Source organism: Maylandia zebra, linkage group LG19, assembly GCF_041146795.1.
Source record: "Maylandia zebra isolate NMK-2024a linkage group LG19, Mzebra_GT3a, whole genome shotgun sequence".
Lineage (NCBI taxonomy): Eukaryota > Metazoa > Chordata > Actinopteri > Cichliformes > Cichlidae > Maylandia > Maylandia zebra.
The window spans coordinates 22365600-22393539 of NC_135185.1; the positions used below are offsets into that span (position 1 = coordinate 22365600).

General features: G+C 39.0%; 1 protein-coding gene across 5 annotated transcripts in view; it reads right to left on the reverse strand.

Annotated features, from left to right (window-relative positions):
• Positions 1-27599, reverse strand: part of LOC101484629 (uncharacterized) — a 49406-nt gene extending 21807 nt beyond the window's left edge. The window contains exons 1-4 of one of the 5 annotated variants that reach the window (XM_076877391.1): positions 26840-27597; positions 23712-23783; positions 22762-22816; positions 5575-6210 (exon numbers count right to left, since the gene is read on the reverse strand). In XM_076877391.1, coding sequence (XP_076733506.1) covers positions 5575-6179 — 605 coding nt within the window. In that variant the 5' untranslated portion in view covers positions 6180-6210; positions 22762-22816; positions 23712-23783; positions 26840-27597. Of the gene's footprint in view, positions 1-1353; positions 1530-5574; positions 6211-22761; positions 23036-23711; positions 23784-26839 lie in introns of those variants that run through there. The other 4 variants (XM_076877389.1, XM_076877390.1, XM_076877392.1 and 1 more) reach the window with 4 other exon arrangements.
• Between the last annotated feature and the right edge of the window lie 341 nt (positions 27600-27940).

Below are 27940 nucleotides of genomic sequence, written 5' to 3' on the forward strand. Positions count from 1 at the left end.
ATGTCACCAGAGATTCTGGCATTTCGGACAAAATAAATTTATATTAAAAAATCGATTCAGGATTTTAATGAATCGATTTTACGTTATCCAAGCCAGAATCGATTTTAATCGATGAATCGATTATAAAAACCCACCCCTAAGTACAACTGATCACAGAGTTCCCACACATGCTAAATCTCACTTCAACCCTGACTCTACTCAATATCCTGTTTAAGTTTGGAGGCAACATCTCTACAGTACAAGCTAACAAAAAAAAAAACCCTGCATGTGTCATACAGTGAATGCAGACTTCCTGTTACTGCCATGATATGTTTCTTGTAATTCATAAGTGAGCTACATAATGTCCCATGAAAAAATAAATAAAAAGAATGCTATAGTGTCTAATATAATGTCTTAGGGAGATTATAGTGCAAATGCAATGAAGTCACTAATCGGTGTATGCTATAAACTTTAGGACACAAGAAAACGCTATTTAAGTTACATCGAAATCGGAGTAGAAGATAAATACTCTGAGCGGTCGAATTAGAATATTTGTATTAACTTAAACATCAACTTAAAGCCACTATTCACCATTCAGCAGGTAACTCACTCGAGGCTGAACTGTAGTCAGTATGTCCCCCCGGTTGTGCCCACCAGTCGAGAAAGAGCTTTGAATCCGTAGGTCTGCAAGTGCACTCGGAGTCTTCTTCTCTCCTGCTCTATCCGGGCGTGACCAAGTCATACGTCAGAATTATTACCGGAAATCATCAAGGGGGGAAAAAACGAGTCAGTGGGAAAAACGAGTTCGCAAAATCGCACAAAACGTTGGGGAGAACTGGGCTTTTTTTTTGTTTTGCGTTGTGCACTATAGACGCACTCGCCTCTGATCGTGGTCTAAATTTATCGCGCAATGCCAACCACACACAGCTAACTGCGACGTAGTATTAGGGGCACATTAAGAAAGCATATTGCTGATCATTTTGAGAATAAAGTCTAAAACGTATTTCGGAAAAAAAGTCTAAATCTGTCAGATACAGGCCATTTCCTTTTGTGCAAATCCACTTCCACATTTGTGTGTTTTTCTCTGGCCAGATAGAGCGTTCTGCACCATTACCACACTGTGTTTATGGGCTGAAAGAGAAAGACTTTCCTGTACTTTTTGCTAAAACTGACTCTGAGGTACGATTCCACAAACTCAGAATGCTCATTTCGACCGTTTTTCTCAGAATAGAATTACGACTTTAATCTCTAGATCGTCGATCATTTTTTTTCTTAATGTTGCTTTGATACTCCTTCATAAGGCTAAACCCCCCCCCCTTGGGTTAATTTGTTATCAAAGTGACTAACACATAGCAGAGGAAATGTAAACAGTACCATCCATCCATTTTCTTCCGCTTATCCTTATCAGGGTTGCAGGTGTGCTGGAGCCTATACCCGCTGTCGTAGGGCGAGGCCTGCATCGCTGTGGTAGGCTAATGTCTTTGGACTGTGGCAGGAAGCTCTAGAAACCGGAGAGAGCCCACGGTGTCTCAGGTGTTTTCTGCGTTTGTACTTACTCAGAATATTTAGCAAGATTTCCTGGACTTCGTTTTTTTGTACTTCTTCCAGCTACACTGAAAAGCACCAGTCATCTCTTTTTGTAAACTGCTACAGTTGTCACATGAGTGTAAGAGGTAACATGTCAGTGTTGGGTTCATAATTTGCTTTTGCATCAAGTGGTTTCTTTTATCTAAGTTTTGTATCCATATCTCAAAATCTGTGACAACCAATCAAAAAAACAGCAATTCCCCCCATCATTGGCTGTTCTTTCATCATAAGGGATAACTCTTTTTCATGATGTTAGCATTTAACCCAGTTTGTACAAGAAGAATGCAATTTGAAAGTCTGCGGCTGTGAAACCAGTCAGGAAGTGGCATTCAACGTCCTTTTTATCGCATGCATTACTTTACTGCATTAGTCAAGCTTGTGCCTGTCGTGATGTTCTTGTTCCCATTTTTTTTCTTGTGCTCCCTGGTGTGTGCTTATCCTCTGCATGCATTTATTTTCATCATGTCTTTGTAGTTTCTGATGCTTGACAAGCAAGCTTGCTTTTCTCTGGAAGGCATCTCTATCTCTCAGCAATCTCACACACACTACTGTGGCCACAAAATTCACTAGATGCGTTTGCTCTATTTTTGAGTTTCCCACTATCACTCTCTGCCGACTAACAAGGAAATGATTACAAAATGTTATTCAACTTTTTGCATTGTGGCGACAAAATCTTATTTATCCTGATAATTCAGTACAGTGCATGAAGCAAAGAACAGTGATATAAGAATGAAAAGAATGTCGTAAGAAACCAATCTGCGACTAGTATAACGAGGAAGTTTACCATGAGTTTGACAACAGAAGTTCTTAATTAAACAATCCAAGCATGTTTGTAACCTGTCTTTCAAGAAGTTAGCTTCTTATGGCACCCCAGGGCCTCTTCTATCACAACTTATGTAAATTATTGAAAGTGTACATGTTCAAAGGTGGTGCACCTGGCCTGTCTCATGTTTCATGTTTCTCACTGCTCTCACATCATAATGACTATTTTGTTGTGGGGTGGACAAGAGAAATTTTCTTAGGGTGGCCACCCTACACATATCCAGTTCTTACATCCTGTAATATGCATTATATGTGGTTAAAATAGATATAAAACATATATCTATAAAATATCTGAAATCACACACACACACAAAACCCTGATAAAAACAGAGTACGGAAAAAGTTTACTGTAAAAACCACAAACACGTTTAGTGAATTATTTTCATAACCTGAAATGCAAATATAAATTGTAAATTTTAAAAACCTGTGTACAAACTTTGGAAACAATTAAGTTAATACAACCATTTACCTAAAATTGCAACCACCACGAATACTAAAAACTAAAACTAAAAACTAAAACTAGTCGATATCGCTCTCTCTTTAGCCACCGCCACTTCCCCAAATTTTCCCTGTTCCTAAATCACCAAATCCCACGTGTTGTCATATCATTTTTATCGGTGGACATGGTACACTATTCCACCAATAGGAAAGGGTGGCATTTTTTTCCCTTATTTGCGCTGTCCAAATGCCGTTGTTACCGTTTCTTTTCACTTATCATAACTCCGGTGTTAGTGGCTTATCAATAAAATGTAAAAACTGGCATATAGTTTAAAGTCTGGACTTTCAACACAAGCTGAAATAGAGACCCTGATGCTAGAAGATGCGTGACTGCAGCTTGTAGCTATGTCAGCTTAAATTGGTCATGTGATTTGAAGGTGTGGCTGTCTGTCAACCCAGAGGGTTAATAACACTCGCCTTCATTCCAGTTCTAGAGTGGAGCAATCAACCACCTGTGTTGAAATCGGAAAATAGCCAATGTGTTGAAATGCTTATGACTGTGTGCTCTGGCACAATCATAAGCATTGATTGCTACTAACAACAAGAAATAAAACCGTTTGCTTTATAATTATATTGATATTTAATGTTACTTGTAGCCAGACTCAGAGTGTTAATGATGGCTAATTTTAATATGCAGCACTGTGATAAGCAAAAATAGAGTGGACTTGGGATGGAAAGACATTATTTCAGGCTGGCACATGCCACCCCTGTAGGTCAGCCTGTGTTTTGTTGACCAGCTTTTTTCTCCTAAAACTTCAGTATTTGTGTTTCTGTCCATCATCTATCAGTTTTGCGTCTCTGATCTCAGCAGTTCTGCTCTCCGCAGCACCTTGATCACATTGGGGAGCAGTTTGTCTTTAAAGTCCCACAGTCGGGTGTCCACATGAAGCCGATCAAGTGGTGGATCGGTCGGAGTCCTGATTGGCGAGTGAATGATCCGACAGACGTCTGGTGGAACCTTGAACTTTGTTGCAGACATCATAAGCACATCATGCACTGAGGTCTGCTGCACTGCTCTGTAGGTGCATAAATACATGGACAATCACACAATGCCTCAGGGTTAAATGAATGCTAGTGCCGAACACTCAACCATTTGTCCCATTATAACCCACCTTGGCTGAACTATTAACTTGTGTGGATGGTAAATATTTCTGTTAGGCTCCTCTCTGTAGATATGCACCATAATATCAAAGCCTGGCACCCCATTCCATTGAGGCAGGGGTCCCCATTTATTTTGATTAAAAGTCTTCTTGGGATAGGTGTGGTTCTCAATGAGAAATACTCCTGTCTGTAGAAGAACAGTTTAGGTTTGACAGGTGCAGGAAGGAAATTTGAAAATAAATTTAGAAATGCTTAGAAAAAAATGTTACATTTGGATTCTGATTTTGGAGCGTGTTCATCAAAGACATCAGATCTTTGTGCTGGTATGGCATTATAATCTCATCAATGTCATTTAACAGGACGTAGCGGGAACGCTCCATTGATCTGTAAATGCACTCATTAAGTGTGGTCAGCTGGCCAAAGTAGTGCACGTCTCCTCCGTGCTCTGAGTGAAGCCAGCCACGAGATGGATTCAGATGCTTGTCAATGGGCCAAGGAACCATTTCCACAAAGCCCTCCTGGCTATAATTCTGCAACAGGCGGTCGAGCTCTGGACCACAGCTGGTGTTATAGATCACCACTCTGTTCACACCCAGCAACCTGGGGCAAAGTAACAGGTTTAAAGGCTTACATTTATATATTTCATTAGTTTGCTCATGCCTTTGTTATTTATTGCATTTAGCTTACAAAAATGCATTCATATCACACAGGGGAGTTAAGAAGTATACATATAACAAATAACTGGAAATGCAGAGATTTTTTGTTTGAGACGACATTTGACTTTAAAGCCACAGAAAAGCCAGTTAGGTTTAGGGGCCAGCTTCTAAAGGAAAACATTTACACAACATTATAAGGAAGTCTATATCCTGATACATGATACAGTATCTAAGCCCTCCTTTATGGATGGTTTAGCTACTGGTAGATTTAGGGGTTAGGATGTTTTGTGTGGCCTCAGTCAAATGTGGCCACATTTGGATAAAAAAGACAAACAAAAAACAAAACAAAAATAAAGAAAGTTGTGCTGTCAGCGTTAATCTCGTTAAAATGACGTTAACGCCATACCCACATTAATGGGGCAAATCTCCATTAGTCAGGAGAGCCTGGACATCGCTAACGTGTTAACAAGCTAACCACGCTAACACGTTGACACCATGCAGCCCCACGCACGAGGTGAGCCACGTTAACTGGCTAATGGAGATTTGCCCCATTAATGTGGGTATGGCGTTAACGTCATTTTAACGAGATTAATGCTGGCAGCACAAAAAGAAAAAGAAAAAAGAAAAAACATGGGTGGGGAAAACTCCATCATTTTTATACAGTCTATGCTCCACACTTACATGTGCAGATGCACATTTAAATATCTATCAGCACCTGCTAAATTTCAAAACTTCTAATACTGGAAATATTCACTTTGGTGAGAATGTCAAAGACTCTGAAGTCAAGCCAACCTTTTCCTCCGCTCTTGAATACAGAAGCAGAAACATCACTGAAGAAATCCAGGAGCTTTACAATTAACAGCAACCGTTACACAGAGGTTTTGCTGCATAGGTTTCACTCTGTAGCTTGTAGTGCTGTTACTGTACTCACCTGTACATTTCCAGAGTCTCTGCAAACTGAAGCACATTGTTGTAGTCGCCAAACAGATTAGAGATGCAGACTGTGAAGTCAAACTTCATGTTTTCTTCCTTTTGCCTGTCGCTCTTTTGGTTTCTTATAGGAAGCCAGGTAGAGTCAGATGCACTTTCTTTGTCTGGTGTAGTCAAGAGAGTGACACGTGTAGCTTTGCAGTTCTGAGGAATCTGACACATGACGTCCGTAGTGGTGAAGGGAAAACCAAAGTGATCAGAATGTTGTAAAATTGTTGCTGGAGTGGTTTTACTTAAAACATTTGTGCAGCAAAAAACGCAGTGAAGGGGCTGTATGGAGTCTCTCTTAAATATGCCAATGATGCGTATATCCAAATCCTTCACTCTCTGGTCCACGTATGCTGACACCAGTAAGTGCTTGGTATTTTTGAGCGGGGTGATGGTCTGCTCAGATACTCCCAAGGAGCAAACACCCGCAGGCCCAGATGGTTTTGGGATGGATTTGTTGTTGTTGTTTGGCAAATTCACATTGAATAGAAGAATGAAGATTAATGCAACAATCAAGGGGAGAGCCAGCTTCTTTTTGAGAGATGTTGCTGCATCCATCCAGCCAGTGCAGATTAAGCTAATTTCCAACCTGAGGAGAAGGTGTAGAATCACAATTACAAAGAGAAATGTAAAAATTCCTTAGAAATTTGCTTTCTGCAATGTTTGTGGAACATCAACAAACCTGTTTTCAAACTTTATATTTCATTTAAGTAGCCACTTTGATGTTGTAGGAGCCATTTTTGGGTTAATACCTTATGTTGCCGCTAAAGGTCACCTTTTTTTGTTTTCGTATGGTTGGTTCATGTAAAGGTATTTAAGGTAGACGCACATAATCAGCATCAGGTGTGTTGTTAATCGTAAGAAGGCACACAGTTTATGACCACTGCGCTGTTATGTTAAAATGATGTTGGAATAAAGACCAAAAGGACAAGATAAGTACTGCTGGAGTTATTGGACTGTTTAATTAATTCATGCATACCAGTGAAATCGCGTCACCCCGTTAATTCAATTCAATTCAATTTTATTTATATAGCGCCAAATCACAACAAAAGTCGCCTCAAGGCGCTTTATATTGTACAGTAGATGCAGAGAAAAGCCCAACAATCATATGACCCCCTATGAGCAAGCACTTTGGCGACAGTGGGAAGGAAAAACTCCCTTTTAACAGGAAGAAACCTCCGGCAGAACCAGGCTCAGGGAGGGGCGGGGCCATCTGCTGCGACGGGTTGGGGTGAGAGAAGGAAAACAGGATAAAGACATGCTGTGGAAGAGAGACAGAGATTAATAACAGATATGATTCAATGCAGAGAGGTCTGTTAACACATAGTGAGTGAGAAAGGTGACTGGAAAGGAAAAATTCAATGCATCATGGGAATCCCCGGAAGCCTATTGCAGCATAACAGAAAGTGTGCTTCGGATGAAGCACGAGAAGATTGTACTATGAAAAAAGAATGTATTTAAAAGTTTTTAATTTGCTAAGCAAATAAGCTACTCAGAAACACCACTGTGTTTGAGCAGGAACAGGAAGTGATAACAAACACCTCAGTGGCTTCAAGCGTAGGCTTAACCTCTACAGGTGTCTTTACTGAAATATTCTTGATAGATGTAAGACCCAAACTCCAGGCTCATTTTATGTAATAACTGAATTCTGCCTGATTGTTCTCCCATTAAAAAAGGCCTTTAGAAAGCTCACCTGTGTCCCAGGATACTAGTCAATGTCAACCACTGTACTATTGAGAGCATTCTCACCAACGGCATACCAGTGTAGTACAACAATTTTACCACAGATGGTTAAATAACACTAAACCAGATGGTAAAAATTATTGCCCAATGTATCACTGGCACTCATTTGACCAGCACAGCCCACTGAATGGTCATTAATCAATGGGCTTTGATTAGTGCTAGTTGATCAATGGTCATGACAATTTGCATATTAATGATCAAGGAACTGACCTCACAGCTTATTGTTCATTCAGTGGACTAGTTTCAGTCATTGTGCAAATGTACTGTTTATAAGGTTGGGGAAACCTGCAGTCAGCTGAGACTAAAGAAGTCACTTGGATGAGTGACGATTCTCCCACTGAAAGCACTACGTCCAGATCAACAGAATCAACCTTTTGGGATATACTTACCTGGATGATTGAGCATGCATCAAGATACCCATTTCTTTATTTGCAAGTTCACCATATAATTGATTTGGCAGATTTTTACACAAAAGTTAACTTTTTTACAAAACATGTAAACCACAACATTATAGAGCTAAAGAGTGTCCTTGAAGAAAGAAAGAAAAAACGTAAATCCTATTAAACAAGTTAGTTTAAGAAAATGGAATATGACCTGATATTGTTTGACTTATTGAGTTCTTTTGCAGCACCAAATATCAATAAGATTCACTTTAACTTCCATTTTGAATCCCCCTTCAGTTTTCTGTAGACAACCCATACTAGACGCTCCTTTACAAAATCAAGGGACCCTGTGGTAGAACTTGACCTAAGTGGCTAAAGAAGGGCAGGAGACAGATCCTGTCCAGTGTAGTGAGCGATTTATTTACCATTTTTGTGACCAAACAATATTGACAAAAAGAAATAAGAAACTCAACTCCATAGTTAACTCAGTTCAAATAAACATAACTGAACTTAAATCAACAGCAAATAAGCTCACATGCATTCAGCTACACTGACCTGCTCCTTTCTCCTCAAACACCTGCATTCGTCTGCTTAAATAGTCCACTTAACCAAACAATCTCACCCCTGGACTATTCCATTAGGTAGGTAAGGCAAACATTTCCCTACTCAATTCTATACTGCTACTCCTTCTAAGCAATAAAAGCTATGCTGTGTAATCAATACATATTACAACGATACATTCATTTCTTCATAAACACTCTAAAATCAGCTTTGTTAAATTAGGATTCTCCCCCTTGTTCACCTGGTCTCTTCCTGTGACCTCAGATTAACCAGTAACTTAAACTTGTCAGAATTGATTTAAACCAAGATGTTATGTTATCTGTAAAAGTGCAAAACATAAACAAATCCAGGATAGTACATGCTTGCCTATTACATAATACATATTTGATATGGCTAAATCAAAACAAGTATGTTAACTAAAAATAGTAAATGGCCTGTATTCGTATAGCGCTTTACCAGTCCCTAAGAACCCCAAAGCTCTTTACATATTCAGTAATCCACCCATTCACACACACACTGGAGAGTCGGACAGCTAAGCCTGAGGAAGAAGCACCAGGTCGGCAGATCGGTTATTTAGTGTTCATATGTACAGGGTGTACATGGACAAATTACAAATTGGCTTAAAAAAATACAAACACATAATCTTCTGTTAGAAATGAAGTAAGCTAACTAATACTAGGAAAATCGAGCAGTTTCTTTCACTATGAGTTGAATTAATTTCCACCTACCTCTCGCAGAGGGCTCAGTGTCAGCTCGTGGACCAAACCAAATCATGAAATGTGAGGGGGAAGGAAATAAGTTGTTGTACCTCGTGAAGCAAACAGTTTTTATGCCGATGGATTAATTATTTTTAAAAAAAAAAGTTCTACAGCTTAGTGTCCCCGTCTTTTCTCCAAGGTTTTGATGCCAGGTAGTGTCATACATTGCTGCTAACCAAAAATACCTTCCTGATGAGTGAGTTTATCATGCCCATCTTGAAACAACTGTTGGGATTTAAATATATATTTTTAACCTCTTAAGCCCCAAGGGGGTTTCTGAGCTTCCTGCTCGAAAATGTAATGCCCAAATTTAATTGATTATTTCTCTGCAATTACAAACTCTGTCCATACAATCTTGGTATCAAAATAAAGCTAACACTTGTGAGATTTCATCAGAGGTGTAAATATTGAAGCAGATATTACTGTGTCAAAGTTACTGAGACTGGAACATAGAAAATGTATATTTTATCCTCGCCTAATATTTTTTTTAATTTTTAGCATATAAACCTTTTAAAAATATGCCTCAGATCACATTTGGTTCCAGGATTTCAGTAACCAACATATAAACATCATCTGTGCAAAGATTTGTTTCTACTGTTTCTAAAGTGAAACAGTGAAAAATTACAGCCCTGTCAATACATGAATATCCAGATGTTGTACAAAAATGTCCAATTTTGGCACATAATTGGACACCATGAATTTTTTAGGTATTAAAGAGCAAAAATTAATACATTTTATTAACAGGCCTAAAAATGCTCTTTTTAAAAAAATACATTTTTGAAGAATTAACCACACATTTACATGGTAATGGCCCTTTTCTGCAGTGCGCATGAAGCGTTTAATTGGTCTCTGGCCCTTTAAACTCCGAGGGCTGTAACTTTGGTTTCTTTTGGTCAATTTGCATCAGGGCTGAACGATTATGGAAAATAATCTAATTGCGATTTTTTGCCCCAATATTGCGATTGCGATGCGATTATTTTTTAAGGTCTTTGTCTTCTGTATTATTAAACAAAGACAAGCAATACATCATATAGTATGGCCAATACTATATTACATTAATTTTAAACTGTTCTTTCCTGGAAGACAGACCTCTGTTATGATGACATGAGGTGATGCATGAATTGATGACTGACATTTTTATTTAACTTCTTCAATCACAACAGTATATTTGAACATACACAATAGTTTATTTTTAGCTTACAAACATCTGAGCATAAAGTGCTGACAAGGAACCCTGGTGTAAACATTAAAATGAAAGTCAGTACAATGTGCAGATTGCAGAAATATACATAAACAAAATCAGTGGCTTTACCACACTCAGTTTTTCGACATCTGTGAACTACTAGACAGTCATTCAATTAAAAAATAATATTAAATAAATAAAACTAATAAATAAAAAATACACACATCTTACTGATCTCTGCAGTCAGTAACATTACACATAAAGTGCAAACATAATAGCAATTGTATAAACACACACACAAACACGCCTTTAAAATTTAAAGGCGTGAAATTGGACGGTCTAGCCTTCTGAATCAGAAGGCTAGTTCTGATTAGCGTCACCGCTGTCTCGGTGGAGTTTAATAAACTCGGCCGTCTGCTTCTTGCTATCTAAAATATAACCAGACACTGGCGTAAATTCTCGACTGTCTCATACTTCTGTTTAATAAGTTTTCTGTTTGACGTTTAGTCAGCTGTGTGAAAACCAAGGAGGAACCCACCCGGGGGATTAATAAAGTTTTATTTTATCTAATCTAATAACTTTAATCTCAGCCAAACCGATTTACTCACGAACAAACAAAACACTGAAAAAAGCCCAACAATAAAATTTTTAGGTTGTCTAAGTGACTTATATATTACGTTTAACCCGAGCAGCGAAACTCCGCGGTGATCTGAAAATGATGTGCCGGGAGTTGTGCCGTTCTCGGCCGCATCAGTAACCCTCGAGCTCCCGGCTAGCTGTCGAGCTGGTGGGTAGCAGACGCCTCTGAAAACGTCGAAGCACTTTTGCAAATATGGGATATCTTGATAAACCGAGCAGATATTTGATGTTTACACAACTACTTTCTCGCCTGAAAATATGTTAAAAGTTTATTTTGTGACCCAGAAAGATTAGTATGAGTAATTTTAAAACTTAGTAGCGGCCGCCATTGTTGGAAACTGGAGTTTGGCTGGGCCGCGCTATGAATTCTGGGATATGGTAGTAATTTGGACAGCCTTCGGCGCGTCGCTGTGACGTAATCGGTCTACAAATGCGGCCTCAGGAGGATGCAGCCCATGAATTTGGACATGTCCAGAGTATAATCGCAGCCTTTGCGGTTAGAAAATTGCACTTGATCATGTCGCGATATTATTGCAAATGCGATATATCGTTCAGCCCTAATTTGCATGATTGACACCTCTTTTTAATCGTTTTAGCCAATAGAATCAAAGTAATGATGCCACGTTCACGTCACTTCAACCAATCAGACATTGCAATGCCAAAATCCACGTGGGCCCAAATTTGAATTTTGGTCTGATCGTGGTAAAACTTGGTGTGTGGAGTCAGTGATAGCTCTGGAAATTAATACATTTAAATTAATAAATTTTTATGGGTTTGAGTCCCTATTGATCATAAGGTTGGACCTGCATCGGTCAAATAGTTCTGGTGGACTTTTGGTTGTTGTTTCAAAGTATAATAAAATTACTGTAGAACGGAAGTCTGGGACTTCTAAGAAGTGCACAAGCTCAGAGGTGGAGACCTCCCGCTTTTTACAGACGTGTAAAAAGACCCTCTAGGAGGATTACTCCAGGTGGCACCTGCCAAGACTTGGGGCCTTGGTTTAAAATAGCCAGTGATTGGATCACTTTGCTGTTTAGAACGGTATCTGCACTTTTTTGGGCAGCAGAGGTTGGACCTCGGGCATTGGACGCTTTTAAAAATTCAAATAGGGTGTTTAGAAATTGGGCCAGGCACAGTTTGGAACTGATACTGGTTAATTGATCACAAAAAGGTTGGACCTAGCGTTGGACGCTTGTTAAATTTGTCAAAATTGGTTTGGTTCTTGTGTTGAGTATGTCAGGGATCCGTATGTTTGTTGTAAAATTATAAGATGTCTTTGTAATATAAAATAAGTATTTTTGGCATTTCAAAGAACTTTGCAATTTAACAGTGATTTAAAGGCTGAAAGCATGCTGAGAGTGTGTTGAAATGAAAGTGTGCATGTTGTGAAATCCTTTAATCTTTGGTGATTCTATAAATATATTGTTGTGAACATCGCTGAACCTGCTGGTGTGTAATGTGAAAATTTATTAGAGGTTTTAATTGTTTTTCTTTCAGTTTGAGGTCGTATATGCACTTAACAGGGTGCGGTCTACTTCCTCTTTCTGATTCTAAACAGCAGTTTTGACGAAAATAGTCTATCACAAGCATGTTTTGGGTGATTCTAAGTGTGTGAACGTTGTGGGTAGTGGATTTGAGTGATTCTGTGTGATTTGTAGAAAATAAATAAGTAATAATAACACTACGTGGGTTCATAGCAGAGTGGGTGAACAGAGGAAGTCTGAGAGAAAAGTGTGTGTGTGGGACGACGAAGTTCAGGGAAGCCTGTAAAATGCTGATGTATTGTGTGAAGGATGCTAAAAAACTGAGCTAAAGAATGGTGATATGTGTGGGAAAAAACAAACGGTTAATTGTCTTGAGGTCTGAAAGAGCTCTGCTAAGCATGCTGAAGATTTTGATTTGAATGCTTGCAAAGGCAAAAAGCTTAGTATATTTAAGTGTGTGTGCGTGTAATAAGAGTGCATTCTTTTTATATCAACATTTAGCAGAATTACAGAGGGTTTATAGACTGTAAATACAAAAAAAGAGTTCGATTAGGCTGTAGAAACAGCAAGGGCGTAGATTTGTCATGGACGGAAGGGACATGTCCCCACCAATATCCAGCGATTATTGAATTGTCCCCACCAATAATTTGATCTCTTCGAGTAAAGAAAAACAAAACCAATAGAAAGAAAAAAACGATCTGTCTACGTCTCATTCACCCAGCGGTGCAGAAAGAGTTAAATTACTTCTCTACTGGAGTTCTCATGTGACAAATATGGCCAATGGGATTGGCTGTGCCTTTCAGGGAGCTCTGTTTAATTCTAGCAGCGGCGAGGACCTGCAGGGAGGAGAGGAGGACGGAAGCAAAAAAGGAAGAACCTGGATATAAGAAAGTATTTTTCAAAGAAACCTGTAAGTCACTTAAAGTCAAGTTCACTCATGAAATGTGTCCGTCACAATAACGTTACAGGCTATGTTAGGGCATACATGCCAACCCTCCCGATTTTTCCGGGAGAATCCTGAATTTCAGTGCCCCTCCCGATAATCTCCCGGAGCCACCATTCTCCTGAACTTCTCCCGTTTTTCCACCCGGACAACAAAATTGAAAAACCATATTCCAGATTGGCCCAGCCAATTCCAGTTTCCAACAATGGCTACTACTACTGCAGCTACTTAGTTTTAGTATTACTCTTATTACGCTTTCTGGGTCGCAAAATAAACGTTTAACATATTTTCAGGCGAGAATGTAGCTGAGTAAACTTCAAATATCTAAGCCGATGAGAACAGCAAACTCCGGACACATCGTTTTAGGCGTTGGCCCACATCAGTCTAAAATTGTATGTAACTATGAATAACGTGTTGCCATATGTCACCCAGGAGAGACTGGACAGTATAGATGTAAAACAAATATGTCAGCAGTTTATCTCAGTTAACGAGAGGAGCAGGCATGTGTTTGGCTCCTTCACATAGTGGACATTGGTTGTAGTGTGGGGCACCAGTAGTCCGTGTCTGTTGCTGTAACAGTAGTTCATGTTTAGAATAAGAAATCCCAGCTCACTGACTTGATCGGGGCAGTAGTGCCTAAAATGTTGCATAATTTTGCCGAGAGATCTTTTACTTTGTGGTAATCTTAGATGAGTAGTTTTATGGACAAAATCCACCAGGTCATTCAGTGTTCCCTTAGTGCTAATGTGTCAGAGATGTTGGTGTAACTGAAGTATTGTTGTTAAGTCCTTAAAGTCATATTCTTTTATTGTCATGACTCTATTTGAAGCTGTTTTTATTCTTTTTTTTTTCTCAAATCTTTTTATTTGGTTTTCCAGTGTTCTTTATCATAAAGGCAACTAAGATTCAAATAGAAATAATTACATATATACAACAGAAATTAAACAAAGTAAAAAGGAAAAAAAAAAGGCAACAACAAATAACGTTGGACAGAGGATGCTATTTATCGAACTAACAATGAGGCTGAGTGACCATTTATATCTGTACAGTATTGAAGAAATCTATAAAAGGTTGCCAGGTTGAATGGAATTCCTCCAACCTCCCCTTTAGTAGGAGTTTAATTCTTTCGAGCTGCAAGTGTCTCAATACATCTTGTATTAACGCTGATGTGGTAGGAGGCACCTTTTGTTTCCAATTTAGTAGAATCAAACGGCGTGCCAGCAGCGTCACAAAACGTATCACATTATTTTGGGTGGCTGATAGGTCTACAACAACCGGCTTCACTCCAAATAAAGCACAGATTGGGTCTGGCTTAAGTGGTTTTTTTAGAATTTTAGACAAGATATGAAAGACATTATTCCAATATGTTGTTATACAGGGACAATTCCAAAACATATGCGCCAGTGAAGCAGGTTGCTGTTTACATCTTTCGCACGACGAGTTTACGTTGGGGAACATTTTTGACAGTATCAACTTTGATAAATGGAGTCTATGTAGCACTTTAAACTGTAAGAGTCCATGACTAATGCAAACAGAGGAAGAGTGTACATTTTCCTGGGCTTTTGTCCATTGATTGTCTGTAATTCTCGTACCAAGGTCACACTGCCAGGCCTCTTTCAGATAGTCAAGTGTGACAGGTCCCTCCAGTTGTGACAAAGCGTTGTGAATTTTTGTTATTAGTCCTTTCTTGAGTGGATCAAACTGAAATAAGTTATCTAAGGCAGAGTCTGGGGGCCGACCTGGAAAAGATGGAAAAAGCTTCCTTACAAAGCTTCTGATCTGTAAGTATTTGAAAAAGTCATTACTGTGCAAGTCAAATTTTTCTTGCAGTTGCCGGAATGTGGGAAAAAACCTTGTTGATGAATAAATCCTTTATTGAGTGCAGCCCCTTGTGGTTCCATTGGAGAAATGAAATGTTTGAAAGTGATGGTGTGAATGATGCGTTATTCATGAGTGGAGTTAGTATGGAAGCTTCCTTCCACCCGAAATGTTTCCTTATCTGTGTCCAGATTTTAATTGTATGAGAGACTACAGGATTTTTAAAGTCATGTTTAGGGATAGGGAGAGCTGAACAGATCATAGCTTCTAACGAGGAGGGGTAGCAGCCTTCATTCTCCCTCGTTGTCCAGTCGGCCCCCTTAGTCCGCAACCAAAACAACATGGAACGAACATTACATGACCAATAATACAGACGGAAGCATGGTAACCCCATCCCTCCCTGACATGTCGGTCTCTGTAGGTAGCTTTTCTTGATCCTTGGATTCTTTCTGTTCCATATGAAATAGGATATTAAGGAGTCTAATTTATTAAAAAAGGCTTTATTAATCACAATAGGGATACACTGAAATAAAAATAAGAATTTGGGAAGAATATTCATTCTAACAATGTTTATCCTCCCTGCTAGTGAAATTGGTAGATTAATCCATTTGTCTATGTTATTTTTGGTTTCATCATATAGTTTAGAGAGATTGTGTTTAAATAAACCATAATAATCCTGAGTGATATTTATTCCAAGATATTGGAACTGATTAGAAACCCGAAATGGCAAGGTATTGAAACAACTTGGGTTACCTATTGCTTTAGAGTTGACTGGGAATAGCACACTTTTAGATAAATTCAATTTGTATCCTGACACTTCTCCAAAATTCTGCAAAATCTCCATGATGACTGGGACTGATTTTGCAGGGTTAGAAATATACAGTAGTAAATCATCTGCATAAAGCGAGACTTTATGTTCTGCTTTTCCCCTTCTGATCCCTGTATATTCGTCTGTTGAGCGCAGTAGAAGAGCTAAAGGTTCAATAGCCAACGCGAAAAGCAGAGGTGAAAGAGGACAGCCTTGTCTTGTTGAACGATTCAGATCGAAATAGTCGGAGTGGACATTATTTGTTTGTACTGACACTTTTGGTTGGATGTATAGTAGTTTAACCAGAGAAATAAATTTAGGGCCAAATCCGAACCTCGACAGGGTCGAGAAGAGATAATCCCACTCGACCCTGTCGAAGGCCTTCTCCGCGTCCAAAGAAAGCAAAATTTCAGGATTAGGATTATGCTTGTCTTGCGTATAGATAATGTTTAAAAGTCTTCTAATATTAAAAAACAGCTGCCTGTCTTTAATGAATCCTGTTTGGTCCTGAGATATAATTGTTGGCAGAACAGTTTTCAGGTGTGTTGCCAAAATCTTTGCAAGTATCTTATTATCTACATTAATTAAGCTGATCGGTCTATATGAAGCCGGGTCTAAAGGATCTTTTTCTTTTTTATAGATTAAAGAGATGCTTGCCTGATATAAAGTCGGCAGTAGAGCTTTTTTGTCCAGTGCCTCATTATATACTTCTAGTAACAGGGGTGAGATATGGTCTTTAAAGGCCTTGTAAAATTCCGAAGTATAACCGTCTGGAACCGGAGCTTTGGAGTTCTGTAAATTATCTATTGCTTGCTGTATCTCTTGTATAGTTATGGATTTTTCGAGTTGTTCTACTTTATCTGGGTTGATCACAGGTACACTAAACTTGTTAAAGAACATCTCAAATAGTGCGGGGTTCTTTTTTTGATTCCGAGGCGTATAAGTCTACATAGAAACTTCTGAATATACTATTTATCTCCTTTGGGTCCCTCGTTATTTGTCCCGTAATGGTGCGAATTTCTGTGATCAATCTTGTTGCTGCTTGTCTCTTGATTTGTTGTGCTAGAACTTTACCCATCCTTTCCCCCTGTTCATAATATTTATATTTTGCCCTGGTTAGAAGCTTGACTGTTCTTGCGGTATACATCAATTCTAAATCAGCTTGCAGGGACAGTTTCTTCTTGTCCACGCTGTGTGTTGTCTATCTACTTCCTGTATCTTGTCTTTTATACGTCTCTCTTCTTCTCTTCGTTGTTTATTCATTAGACTCTTCCGCGACATTAACTGCCCCCGAATGTACGCTTTTATTGCTTCCCACAAGGTAGACTTGGTAATATCTGGAGTGTTGTTAATTGACAGGTAGAAATCAATTTGGTTCTTAATGTCTTCTACCCCCTGTTTATTTGATAATAAACTATTATCAAATCTCCATATCTTTGTTGTGTGATTGAACCCGAGGGCTAGTTGCAAAAGGAGGGGGCTGTGATCCGACAACATTATTGTGCCATATTCACAGTGCTTTACTGATGGTAGAAATTTAGAATCGAATAAAAAAAAAAAGTCTATCCTGGTATATGTCTGGTGGACCGGAGAATAGAATGAATATTGTCGCACATTAGGATTCTGAACTCTCCACGGATCAATTATTCCATAGTTTCCCATAAATTCCTGGACGGCTTTTGCCGATTTAGATATTTTGGCAGGTTTACTCGATGATCTATCAAGGTTAGTATTTAACACAAAGTTAAAATCACCTCCTATGATTAATTGATGAGTATCGATATCCGGAAGCTTTGATATTATCGACCGTATAAATTGCTCATCATCCACATTCGGAGCGTAAATATTCACTAACATAACTAAATGACCATAAAGTTTGCCAGTTACAATAACATACCTACCCTGAGTGTCTGGTAGTATTTTTGCTGCTGTAAATGGTACTGATTTTTTGATCAGTATGGCTGTGCCTCTGCTTCCAGCATTAAACGTAGAGTGAAATATTTGTTCTATCCATTTGCATCGTAATCTGTTGTGATCGTGTACTTTTAGATGCGTTTCTTGCAAAAAGATTATATCCGCGTTTACTTTTTTTAAGTGAGCTAAAATGTTTCCTCGTTTCACTGGTCCCCTGAGTCCCTTACAGTTCCATGTTACAAAGTTGACAAGATTTTGTGGTGCTCTCTCAGTAGAGGTACCAATAGTTATTAACTGTTACTGAGTGGTTGATGGATCTTACTCTGAGCTTTCTAAAAGTGATCCTCTGAAATTCACAACTTTCTTGAACCAAACTAAAGAACAACCTCATGAACTCAAACCGGAACCCTTTCTTCATTTGCAAAGAAAAGAAAAGAAAAACAATTTTTGTCCAGCTTTTTACAGGCTGTAGACATCAGATTCACCACTAAACTCCTTAAGATTGTCTATTATTATATGCTATTCCCTCCTGGGTCATGTTTGTAAAGATGTGGCTAAGCGGTAGATGTGGCTGGGCTCTGGACGTGGGTACTGACGAACTTCTCTGCTTCGCGCGGATCTGTGAATGAGTGCTTAGCGTTGTTCACCGTTATAGTCAGCTTGGCGGGGTAGTACAGACTGTACGGGACGCCAGCATTCCGTAGTTTCCCTTTCACGGGGTTGAATGACGCTCGAAGTTTGCTGACCTCAGGATTCATGTCCGGGAAGATGTGTACAGGTGATCCTTTGTAGAAGAGGCGGCCTTTTTCCCTGGACAATCGTAAAATCTTCTCTCTGTCGGTGTAGTAGTGCAGGCAGACTATCATGGCTCTTGGGCGCTCCCCTGTCCGTGGTTTCGGGGCGAGGGTTCTGTGGGCTCGGTCTATCATGATAAGCGAATCATCATTTTCTTTCCCGAGCACTTCTGAGAAAAATTCTGCCATGAAACGGCTGGGGTTTCCCCCCTCTGCGTCCTCATTAATGCCCACCACACGCAGATTGTTTCTGCGGCTTCTATTTTCTAAATCCAGGCATTTGTCGTGTAGCTTGTTGTAATCTTTCTTTAGGGTTTCGTGATCTTTCTCCAAGGCTGTTAACCCGTCTGTAGTGTCGCAGAGGGCCCGCTCCATGTCCTTCTGTATACTTGTTGTTTCTGCATGAGTTTCGTGCAGTGCCTCTATTTTCTGTGATAGCTCATGTCGAAGCTTATTGGTGTCTGCTTTAGCTTCTTCTCTTAGCGAGGAAATGTCCTCACGTAAGTTTTCATGCATATTATCTATCTGCGTCTTAATATCATTCATCATACCGTCTCGGTAGGCTTGCAATTCGCTCCGAAGGATCCTCACGGAGATTGGCGAGTTCTCGTCCGCCATGTCGTGTTGTGGCTCTTCGCCGCCAGATGTAGCAGAAGCTGACGACAAAGTTTTTTGCGTGTATTTCTGACTACTCTTCATGACTCGCTTTGGTCAGGAGGAGTTTGTACAGTTGAATCTTGGTCCAAATCAAAGTCAATATGTGTCCCAGGAGGTTTGGATAATCAAAAATCTTAGCGGAGCTGCCTTTCGCTGCTACTTACTTCATCGGCCGGAAGCGGAAGCCTCAGCTGTTTTTATTCTTGTATGAAACCTGATTTATATGGATTATGGCTGAAGTAAACTAAAGTCTAAAATACTTAGTCATTTGTTTAATAGTAATATAACATTATATAATTCACATATAAAACTATGAATTGTAATTTTAAATGGTTTAAAAGAATGTAGAATAGCATATGTAAGCAAGTATGTTTCTCTCTCTCTTTTTTTTAATTTTTTTTATCAAGAAGCAAAGACAAAAAAAAAAAAAAAAAAAAAAAAAAGAAACAGGGCAGGGTTCGGTGGCTGAATCATCCGTCCCCACCAATGCCAAAACCAAATCTACGCCCTTGAGAAACAGGAAAAGAGAGAAACAGATAAAAATATGAGGGTGTGTGGTGCAGTGTGTGTGTCTGGCAGGAAGTGAACAACTTTGCATGCCCATAAAAGGAACTGTGTAGTGTGGAACCAGAGAGAGAGAGAGACTTGTTAAAATCTAGGTGGAGGAAGAGAATGAATGTCTTAAGAAATAGTAATGAAAATGATATTAAATAAGTGTTTTAGTGTGTTAATACAGGTGCCCATGGACTTACTCAACCTCAAAACATGAGTACAGCGGCAAAATGATAGATTAACAGAATTGGGATGACAAACAGGCCAGCCTTTGGCTTAAAATTTTTACAGCTTGACCTTTCATTCTGTCCTTATCCTGAGAAGAAGCTTAAAGGACAGTCAATCTCCTGATGAAGACAGAAGACAGACAGAACACCGTGTACTTGAAGAAATAACAGCAGGCAAAAGACAGTGCAACTGACCTATAACACTGAAGGGTCCAGCAGCATGTATGAATACCACTGATGGAACATGAGCTTTGAATTACGAGCTGGAGACTTAATCAGTGACATGACTGTTTGAAGGCACTGGACGTGATATTTGCCATGCTGGGAGTTAACCTACAAAAAAAGACTGAAAAGATCAAGAGAGAAGAAACAGAGAGATGGAGATTTGAAGGTCACACAGGAACAAGGACAAGGACCAGTGAGAGGTCAAGCCCAGACGAGTTAGAGTGACAGCGTGTGGGGAATTGGCTTGAAAATGGGGGCTGAACTGGTGGAGGTTTAGAAATGCCCCGAGCATCATAACAGAAAGGTAAATTTATAAAAAAAAAAAAAAAGAGAGAGAGAAGGAAAAACACAAACTAATAATTAAATGAATGAATAAAAAACACACACAAATTGTTACATGTTAAATTATTTTTGGAAATAATCAGAAGTGAGATAGTTTGAATCCACAGCTCAGTGCAAAGAGACATGAATTAAACCTGATTATAAAATACATATGCAATGAAGAAGCAGCTTACCCTTGTGGGACTAATAAAGGTATATCAATTCAATATATATATGTATATGTATATGTATATGTGTGTGTATATATATATATATATATATATATATATATATATATATATATATATATATATATATATATATATATATATATATATATAAAATTGTAGGTTGTGTATCCTTCAGGTGTTAATGGGGTTATTGAAAATGTGTATATGTGCGTATGTGTGTATATACGTAGGTATGGATAGATAGAAACATATATGTGTATATATTAAAAAAAAAAACCCTAACCCTAAAAAAAAAAAAAAAAAGGGAAAAATTACACATAACATATAATGTAATTACAAGGAGGTATTTCTGTAGTCTATTGATACTAGATAGTGGAAAAGGGGTGGGATTAAATAAGCTTATGCTTCTTCCTGCTCCTTTTTGAACATGGACGTTATTTGGAGTTGTGGTTGCTCGTTTTCCTTTTGTTTGCTTTGTTCATTTGTCTCTTTTAATTCTATTTGTTTTTTTTTTTATACTTTTTCAACATGTTCAAAATAAAGATTCAATCAATCAATCAATCAATATATGAATACACTCAACATTAATATGAACACATAACATAAATGCAATGAAAGACACGCTTACACCTATGAGTGTGAATACATGACATAAATTGGTATTTCTGGTCGGAGAGAGAGAAGTGTTGTTTAAGCAGTGATGATAATAATGAAAATGTCTTAGTTTTGTCACTTTTAGGTGCAAAGCAGAGCTGGATCAATTTTCCACATGCAGCAGGTGGAAGAAAGTTATAGGTTAACATTACTGGAAACGTTCAGGCCAAGTTTCTGGTTGAATTGTTTACAGTGCCATATCTCCCTCAACCTCACACGCGAGCTCTAACTCCTGGCTGAAGACAAGGAATGCAATTCCAAAGAGCAATTCAATCAGGGAAGACAAACAATGGTTTTGTAGGGTTGGGCACTGTTAAAAACCAAAGGTTGCATAGTCTTTTTGTCTTTTTCTAACCTAGAAGCTAGTTATACTGAGACCAGTTAAACAGAAAAACCATGTCTACATCTTTTTCTGTTTGACTCATGCAACTGAAAAATATCTGCTCAAGTCTGCAGGTTATGGCGCCATTACCACTTTAATGTTGGAAACCATGCCCAACCTAAAAATATAACACTGTGGAGACATGGATCAGTACACTGCTTAGATAAGTCTTTTTTTTAATTTATTTTTTTACATTAGAATATTGTAGTGGTATTATTATGATTATTATTATTATTACATTGATTGGTACGCCAAATACAAATACTATATTTGTGAGCTTTTTTGGATTTAAGGAAAGATAAATGTAATTTATAAAATGGTGTAAAAACATTTTGTGCTTAATTACCTTTATTTATGATACAAAATATTAGCAAATATAACATAAATAATTCCTTGGATATCAATTTCAAAGAAAACCTAGTGGAACTCAAAGGGTTTTTCATCTGTTTTAGCTCACTAGTTTTCCCCACCCACAACAGTTATAGCCAGTGTACAATATATACACAGAGCAATGCACATTTCTCCAGAAGTACTCTGTTTATGTTGGTTATAATCATGATGTGTTATTACAAAACACCAGGTAGAAAAAAAATCCCACAGGGCTGCCTGCAATTATACACATTGTTGACATGAAAGAATTAACTTCCTTCACATATCAGTGTCACTGGTTCAGGGTCGGGAATGTCTGTATGGGGAGAGTCGGACAGCTAAGCCTGAGGAAGAAGCACCAGGTCGACAGATCGGTTATTTAGTGTTCATATGTACAGGGTGTACATGGACGAATTACAAATTGGCTTAAAAAAATACAAACACATAATCTTCTGTTAGAAATGAAGTAAGCTAACTAATACTAGGAAAATCGAGCAGTTTCTTTCACTATGAATTTAATTAATTTCCACCTACTTTTCGTCTTTATCTCGCAGAGGGCTCAGTGTCAGCTCGTGGAACAAACCAAATCCTGAAATGTGAGGGGGAAGGAAATACGTTGTTGTACCTTGTGAAGCGAACAGTTTTTATGGCGATGGATTCAGCATTCTGCTCTTGCTCTTGATGAAGGTGGTCGCACTTTTCTCCTCTCCTCCTCTCCCTTAGCTTCCCTGCTTAGCCTCTTATGTCCTTGCCTAGTCTCGTGTTTTTTTTGTATTACTTTTCCCTGGAACATTCTCTCACAGTCTGTTCTCTAAAACCCAACACCCTGATAACGACTGTGTTTAGTCTGTTCCTTCCAGAGGCGGAGCCAGACATTTGAAACACCTGGGGCTTAGCCCTAAAGGGTAGTATGCATGTGAGATTTTTTTTATTTATTTTTTTTGGGGGGGGGGGTTAGAAACGACTGAAAGATTAATAGGCTCTGCTTGAGTTTTGTTCAAAAAAAGAATGACTTCATATAGGGAAAAATATATATCACATATGCAGGACACCTTAAACTAGTTTTTTAATTAAGCGGCAAGGCAGAACAAAATCGGGGCTGTATCAAGACACAGGGACTAAACCCCAGTTCAACCAGCAGACCCAGAACTGATCCTGAATTAAAACAGGACTACATCAGTTCAAAATCAGGACTACTTAGGACTTAACCAAGACAGAACCAGAACTAGATGATAGTAGCACTAAAAATCATCATAGACCTGCACTACACTTATTTTTTAATTCTACCAAAGTAGACTATTTAGATTGAGAAAAGTTTATATAATTATTTAGCCTTGTTTTGCAAACAAGCCTGCATAACTTAATAAATGTAGAATTTGAAAAATAGTAAACCTAAAAAGAAACACTAGGTACGAGATACATGAGTACTTATGATACGGTGATACTTTTGGTAAACAACCATTTGACTAACATGTGTGTCTCACCTGCTCTTGTTCCATCGCTGTTCTGTCCTCATTCTCCATCTCCCTCTCTGTTCCTCTCTCTCCCTCTTTGTGCTGACAATCATCAAATATACAGTTGAAACCAGATATTTACACACTCTTCAGATCAAAACACAAACACTTTTTTAATTGTAACATCAAATCAGACTAAATGTTTATTTTTTTTAGATTGATAAATATAAAAAACATATTTGTTAACTTTAAGAGTAAAGAGAGAAACTATCTGTATTTCTTAATTGCAAATGGCACCAAATTGTATTCAAACTTGAGCCACACTTATGGAGCTCCACAGTTCTTTTCCTGGTGTTTTGGTTGACATCTCTTGATTTTCCCATGTCAAAGAAACAGGCTCTGTGTTTTGCCTTATATGCGTCCACAGGTGTGCCACCAATTTCCTCACATGGACTCTACTAACCTATCAGAAGCTTCTTCAGCTCAGAATGGAATCGTCTGGAGTTTTCTTATTAATTAACAATAAACTTAGTGTACATGTACTCCTAAATTTAATGAAAGTGATAAAAAATAGAAAGCTCTGTTTCTCTTTATTCTGACATTTAACTAATTCAAAATATATTTCAATATTTATTTATCCAAAACAAAACAAGTTCACTCTAAATTGATGTTGTACAGTAAAAAAATGTTCTTGTGTTTTCCATAAGTGTATGTAAATATGTGGTTTAAATTGTGAATATACTGCTGTGTATTGAAGTTCCTCTTGTTTTGCATAGAAATATACTGAACAACATACAAAGCATAATATATAGACTACCTGAGTTTTTTCTTTGAAAGAAGCCCCTTATGTCCATTCTTGTATATCATAAATTACTGAAACCGATTTATTTAGCCGTGGAGGGAAACAACTGAAAATATGAAATAAACACACATGTAAGCTAAGACTCTCTAAAGAAAGAGCATTGTTGTTGTTCGGCTTTTCATTTCGCCATTTGTTGATTCACTTGAAGAGCAAGTAACGTAATATGGGTGAAGTGATCAGTTTGTAGGGGTGGGGGGGGGGGGGGGGGGGTGGGGGGGGAATCGATACCGTGTAGTATCGTGATATTTTGTTTTCTAATAATGTATCGATACAGGGACAGCAGAAATCGATATTTTGTTACAAAAAGGTTTTTGTGGACTGGAACATGCTCTGACTTCAGAGTTTACTTATTTTCATTTAAGACATGTTTTATTTTAATTAAGTTTAAAACTTTTTTTATTTAATGTAAAATTATATTTTGTTTTAATTTACTTTCAAATTCTTCAGTTGCTGAACGGGCTGCATAGTTTTCATAAATTGCATAGTTCAGAATAGTTATAATTGTGCCAGATGGTTGCATTCAGTTAAGTTGGACTAGACTGTAATACAAACCGTTCAGTTTGTCAACAATAAAACTGACTAAAGATGGCTAAAGAACCAAATGGGACAGGCGGAAAAAAAACAAAAAACAAAAACAAAAACAAAAAAAAAAACAATAAAACTGACTGAAATGAGAGAAAGACTGAGTGTGAGACTTTGTTATTAGATAAAATGAATATTGATAAACTTTACCTTTATGTACAGAATCTGAATATTGCAAAATATTTTAAAAAATTGCAATAATATCGTATCGTGCGTTAAGTATTGTGATAATATCGTATCGTGGGATGTATGGTGATTCCCACCTATCAGTTTGATATCAATCTTTCGTGATACACAGTCATATTTACATTATTTGTACAGTATGAATGATTTGCTTTGGTACCTGGTCAAACTTCAGTTCTCCTCTGTCTGCCTAGCTCCGTTTCTCCAACAGCGCACTCGTAGGCAGCAGCTGCCCCGCCCCGCTTACTGCCTGAGCTCGGATCATACCAATATTAGGGGGGATTTACGCACAGTCGTAAATTCCCACAGTGTGCACTATGTGATTCGAATAGTGTGTGTAGTTTTTTGCTTTATACAGTTGTCAGCCAGGCATGTAACTATGAAAAAATTACACTCCAAAAGACCCCGGGCTTCTGAAAAAACAACCCGGGCTTAAGCCCAGTAAGCCACCACCCCCCCCCCCCCCGCTCTGCCACTGGTTCCTTCCCATTCCATGGAAGGCCACCTGGGTTGGCTGGAAGACTGTTTATTTCGCCTAGCAGGGAAGTACTCTGGACACGCACACACATACATATACACTGATATGCACACACTCATCTCCCCTCCCTTTCCAAACGCCTTCGATGCTTATTCCCTTCTGATGCTGACGGTAGATCAAGGAGACCAGCGCACGCAGGCCCGGATGTACTGTCTAATTCGGCTGTCTCTCACCCTTTACCCACCCCTGTTGCTTGTCATGTGTTTCTTTGGTGTATTAAGAGTTTATTCATGCGCTATGTGCAGAGGTGTTTTTTTTCCTGTTCTCAAACTGATCTCCCTGCTGGAGCTCAGTCTGGGGGGAGTTTTTTTTTTTTTCTCCCTATCTTTCCTCATGTGGTGCATTTTCCATTGTTATACCTCACTGACCTGTCTTCCCCATGTGATGTTTTGTGTAATGTATGTATTGGTCGGAGGGTAAGATGGTGCCGCCATTGCGTGCAATAGGTCGGAAGCCTTATGAAATTTCCCCTTGTGGGACTAATAAAGGTATATCAATTCAATTCAATCAATTCAATATCAATTCAATTCAATTAATTATTTAAAAAAAATGTTCTACAGCTTAGTGTCCCCGTCTTTTCTCCAAGGTTTTGATGCCAGGTAGTGTCATACATTGCTGCTAACCAAAAATACCTGATGAGCGAGTTTATCATGCCCATCTTGAAACAACCCAGTTTTGTAACAGCTATGAACACAAAACTCAGTGTCTCTGTTTTACACTGTTCTGAATCAAAAAGACTTTATTCCATTCGTGAGATATTCTTGAGCTATGGTGCACAGATTATGAGACAACTAATTTATAACAGTTTAAATAACAGCAATTGATATTAGTATTATTATTATAGTTTCTTAACAAATGTAGGACATCGCTTTTTGTTTGTAAGCCAGCTAAGAAGTAAAGTGAAATACATATGCAAATAGAACACACACGTTTAAAAAGTAAAGCTCTGTTCTGTAATATGGAGCTTCAGGAAAATGGAATGGAAATACTCACGGACATCTGAACATCTGAAAATTCCGAGTAAGATGGCTTGCAAACAGGCAGATAATAGTAATAATACTATCCATCCATCCATCCATCCATCCATCTTCATCCGCTTATCCGAGGTCGGGTCGCGGGGGTAGCAGCCTAAGCAAAGAGGTCCAGACCTCCCTCTCCCCAGCCACCTCCTCCAGCTTGTCCGGGGGAATACCAAGGCGTTCCCAGGCCAGCCGAGAGATATAATCTCTCCAGCGTGTCCTGGGTCTGCCCCGGGGCCTCCTCCCGGTGGGACATGCCTGGAACACCTCACCCAGGAGGCGCCCAGGTCCATGTCCCTATTGCCAGTCTTGGCAGCCGGGGGTCGGTCCGCCAGGGCCTCCGCTCCTGGCCGCCACCCAGCTCACAATGCACGCGACCCCTATGGCGCCTCCTGCGGGTGGTGGGCCTGCGGGAGGATGGGCCCATGTCTCCTCTTCGGGCTGTGCCCGGCCGGGCCCCATGGACTAAGGCCCGGCCACCAGACGCTCGCCCTCGGGCACCCTCCCCGGGCCTGGCTCCAGGGCGGGGCCCCGGTAACCCTATCCCGGGCAGGGTAAACTGTTCCCTCGATATTCTTTTCATGGGGGTCTTCTGAATCGCTCTTTGTCTGGTCCCTCACCCAGGACCAGTTTGCCATGGGAGACCCTACCAGGGGGCAAAAGCCCCCAGACAACATAGCCCCTGGGATCCCTGGGACACACAAACCCCTCCACCACGATAAGGTAGCGATTCAAGGAGGAGAGTAATAATACTAATTAAAAATAATCTATATTGTTTGCAAATAAGCCAAAAGCATTAGAAATAAATCCAAAAATGGTGGTTTCTTTTGGGTTGCACAATACAAGGATCGTATTGCAAGCTTTACCACTCAGGTGGCACATATGAATGAAAATGAAAGCAAACAGGCAGTTGGCACCAGGCCAAATTTGAGTTGTATATCTGGTTTTTCAATTTTCGGAAAGACCGGTTAGATGGCACTTTACATCACAGAGTTTAAAAGTAGCCATTGTTGTGCAATAAAAGCAGACCCTAAAGTAAGTACTGTCAGCATACTGTCTCTAAAATGACTTATTT